At 54.1% G+C, this 4,014-nt stretch overlaps 1 protein-coding gene across 1 annotated transcript; it reads left to right on the top strand.

Annotated features, from left to right (window-relative positions):
* The first annotated feature begins 1,493 nt into the window (after positions 1-1,493).
* LOC102452283 (olfactory receptor 52D1-like) lies at positions 1,494-2,451 on the top strand. The gene has a single exon (XM_075923254.2). It carries the CDS (start codon positions 1,510-1,512, stop codon positions 2,449-2,451), a length of 942 nt encoding a protein of 313 aa, XP_075779369.2. The 5' UTR covers positions 1,494-1,509.
* The last annotated feature ends 1,563 nt before the right edge of the window (positions 2,452-4,014 follow it).

The raw sequence follows: 4,014 nt of genomic DNA, 5'->3' as shown, positions 1-4,014 counted from the left end.
AAATCAGTGCAATCCTGTCTGAACACGGGTCCCAAGCTCTACTTTGCATCCCGTGATCCCCCGAGAATCAGGACAGGATTTGGTGGGAGTTCTTGCCTGCACACAGCCATTAGCTGCACACAGCCATTCTGGATAGAATTCTGCCCAGGGCTCATTCATCACAGGCTGAGCTGTGAATGCCAGTGGGATTAGCACTGATGGGGGGAGTAACGTTACCAGAAGGCCCCGCAGAACCAGGCAGGCAATATCTGGAGGTGAATTCCCAGCTCGGGCCGATATTCCCCCATTAGCTGTGACCCAGCTCGGTAACCAGAAGTAAAAGTGGTTCTGGCTCCTCATTACAGAAAGGATGTGGATGCAATGCAGAGGATCCAGCGGAGGGCACCCAAAATGCTGAGGGGCCTGGAGCACATGACCTATGAGGAGAGGCTGAGGGATTTGGGCTTGTTTAGTCTGCAGAAGAGAAAAGTGAGGGGGGATATGAGAGCAGCCTTCAACTACTTTGAGGGAGGTTCCAAAGAGGCTGGAGAGAGGCTGTTCTCAGTGGGGGCAGATGGCAGAACAAGGAGCAATGGGCTCAAGTTGCAGTGGGGGAGATCGAGGTTGGATATTAGGAAAAACTATTTCCCTAGGCGGGTGGGGAAGCGCTGGGCTGGGTTCCCTAGGGAGGGGCTGGAATCTCCATCCCTAGAAGTATTTAAGTCCCAGCTTGTCCAAGCCCTGGCTGGGATGATTGAGTTGGGTTGGTCCTGCTTTGGGCAGGGGGCTGGACTCGATGACTCCTGAGGTCTCTGCCAGCCCTGGGATTCTGGGATTCTAGGATTCTATATCCACACCAGACCAACACGCAGCATCTCTGAATAACAGGGGCTGCCTCTAAGGCCTGGGACAGCAGCTGAGCCTCGTGGGTTTGCTCCACGGTGCCTGTCTGCAGAGATCCCCTCCAAGGGACCAGTTAGCCAGCACGGTGCCACGGCCATCAGGGCTGAGCCATCCAATCTCACTAATGAAAATCCCCCTTTGCTTTCCCACCCCTCCCCTGCTGCAGCCAGTCAGCAGGCAATGCGCAGTCAGCAGAAATGGTTCAGATCTGATCTCTCTGATGGCTGTTGTGGGCTGGATCTCCAGCTGGTGTCAATAGGGGCAACTTTAGTGGCACCCGGCCATTTCGTCCAGCTCAGGACGAGGCCGGATGGATCTCTCTTGAGCAGGTTTGGCATGGAGAGGCTGTGGTGCACATAGTTAGTGGAGGGTAGGGAAAAAGAACCACCGCTGTGACATGCTGCCTTGCCCGTGCTTACAGCTCAGACCTCTCTCACAAGGGTGAAATGGCTGCATTGCAGGTCCCCAAAATAGGTGATTTGCATCACATTTTCCCCACGGCATTAGCATGGGATGGATGTACAAACTGCTCCATTCCCATCACACAGTGAATGATTGTTTAATGATCCATTACAGGAGCAGGAAGCAGCCATGCCGTAGAACTGAACACACCCCACCGGTCTCACCATGGCCACTTCCAACTGGACCACACCTCACTCCACCACCTTCATCCTCCTCGGCATCCCAGGGCTAGAGGAAGCCCACGTCTGGATCTCCATCCCCTTCTGCTCCGTCTACATCCTGTCTGTCATGGGGAACAGCCTCCTCCTGGCTGTGATCAAATCTGAGCCGAGCCTCCATGAGCCCATGTACCTTTTCCTCGCCATGCTGGCATTCGCCGACCTGGTCATCTGCACCACCACCGTGCCCAAAACCCTCTGCATTTTCTGGTTCGGGGACCAGGACATTCATATTGACGGTTGCCTGGCGCAGATTTTTTTGATTCATGCTGTTAGTAGCATGGAGTCCGGGTTCATGCTGGCCATGGCCTTCGATCGCTACGTCGCCATCTGTAACCCGCTGCGACACTCGGCCGTCCTGACCCATCAGGCCATAGCCAAGATAGGGCTGGGCATTGTGCTGAGGGGGGCCGTGTTACTCGGCCCACACCCATTCCTGCTGAAGCAGCTCCCATATTGTGGGACCCATGTCATTTCTCACACCTATTGTGAGTTCATGGCCTTGGTGAAACTGGCCTGTGTGGACACAGCGGCCATGAGAGCTTCTAGCTTGCTCGTGGCATTTCTATCGGCAGGGGTAGATTTCATTCTCATTGTCCTGTCCTACATCCTGATCCTCCGGGCTGTCTTCAGCCTGCCTTCCAAGGAGGCCCGGCGCAAGTCCCTCAGCACCTGCAGCTCCCACATCTGCATCATGCTGGTGTTCTACACCCCTGCAACCTTTTCCTTCCTCTCCCACCGCTTTGGCCACGTGGAGCCTCATGTCCACATCCTCATCGCCAACATTTACCTGCTCTTCCCACCCATGATGAACCCCATCATCTATGGGGTGAGAACCCCGGGGATCCGCCAGAGATTGCTCTACAACCTGGGCCTCAAGCCAGCCTAGAGTCCCACATGATGGGTCAGTGGCTGAAGAGAAAGGTCCGTGGAGGCAACATCAGCACCAGTAAGTCCAGGGATCCATATGATTCACCCCTACCTATAAAAACCCACCTCAGCCCTTCCCACCAGCCTTGCGAGATCAGAGCCTCATCGTGTGAGGGGCCATGTGACATACTGCTAAGACCCTCCCTGTCCCCTCTGCTGCAGTCCGAACAGACGTGTGCCCTGTTATGCCCCCTCATGCCCAGATCACTGCCCCTTGTTACTCAGCATGTGCTCTCTCATGCCCATTTGGCTCATCAACTCCACACTATCTCCCCCTTCTCACGTCCTTCTGCCCCGTTCCCCCAAGCCAGAAAGGGTTCCCATTGGTCTGACCAGACCCAATCTCAAGGTTTGGTTGGGTGTCTGGTCACAGATACAGCGACCCAGTTTCTAGCCCATTTGCCACCCCTAGCTCTCTGTCATGCCCTCTCCTAGCCCTCATGCCAAATGGAGCAGAAACGTCCCTTCCCAGCACTTGGTCACTTCTGAAGTCCCAGTCCCCTTTCAGGGCTTTCTAGAGAACAGTTATATTGACCCTTAAATTCAGATTGTGATCCGAGGCCTTCATCCGGTACAAGCAAGACATTCTGGGTATCAGCAGGCCCCAAGGCACAATGGAGTCAGAGACTATAGCAAAGAATGCTGGGAAACTCTGGAAGGATCCAAATCAGCAGAGTGCCCAGGCAGGTAGGAAGAGCTGTGCTGAGGAGACCCTGGGAAGGAGCAGGCTGCTGTAGGAACTTGCAGGCTGCATCATGGATGGTTCAGAGTGTGGGACGTCACTGCAGGGGAATGAGGAGACCACGAATCAGTGAATGCCGGAGCTGAGGGGCCAGCGCACAGTGTCCCAGGAAAAGGGAAGCAGGAACTCCCAGCTACGGCACTGGGAGAGGACATCAGGAGAGCCTGGGTTACCTTTCGCAGGAGTCAGTGACTGAAGAAAGAGACACTGAGGGTATATCTAGATTACAGGGTTTTGTCGACAAAAGTGGACTTTTGTCGACAAAACAATACCTGCATCTACACGACCGCCGAATTTTGTCCACGGTAAGTTGACAGAATGCAGCAGTTTTGTCGATGGTGATAAACCTCATTCTACGTCTAAACGCTCTTTGTCCACAGAGGTGTTGTCAACAGTATCTGTTGACAAAAGCCTGTAGTCTAGACGTACCCTGAGGGAAGAACAACTTGTTGGAAATTATCCCAGGAAATTGGGGTTAGCTTGACTGAGGACAGCCAACAACCATGTAATTAGGACAAGGGGAGGATCCGGTCATCATGAACAGAAGCAGGCTCTGATATGTTCAGGGACTTTGGAGAGACAGTGGCCATCTTGACCGAGAGCCGCCTCTGGCCTCAGGCCCATTGGAAGTGACAGTGTCCAAATTTAACAAGCCCTGCCCTTCCCACGGTCACTGTAGGAAACACAAGGTTGTGGAATGCATTCAACATGATGAAACACCAGAGCCCTGAGGGGGGGAGGGAGAGAGGGATGGAGGGAGGCAGACCCTGGGGTAATACA

Source organism: Pelodiscus sinensis, chromosome 1, assembly GCF_052426305.1.
Source record: "Pelodiscus sinensis isolate ZL-2025 chromosome 1, ASM5242630v1, whole genome shotgun sequence".
Classification (NCBI taxonomy): Eukaryota; Metazoa; Chordata; order Testudines; family Trionychidae; genus Pelodiscus; species Pelodiscus sinensis.
The sequence above is the reverse complement of the archived record's forward strand: the minus strand, read 5'-3'. Positions and strand labels throughout refer to the sequence as shown.

Excerpts from the sequence above, each read along its gene's own strand:
- LOC102452283 (XM_075923254.2), top strand. The coding sequence starts at position 1,510 with ATGGCCACTTCCAACTGGACCACACCTCACTCCACCACCTTCATCCTC.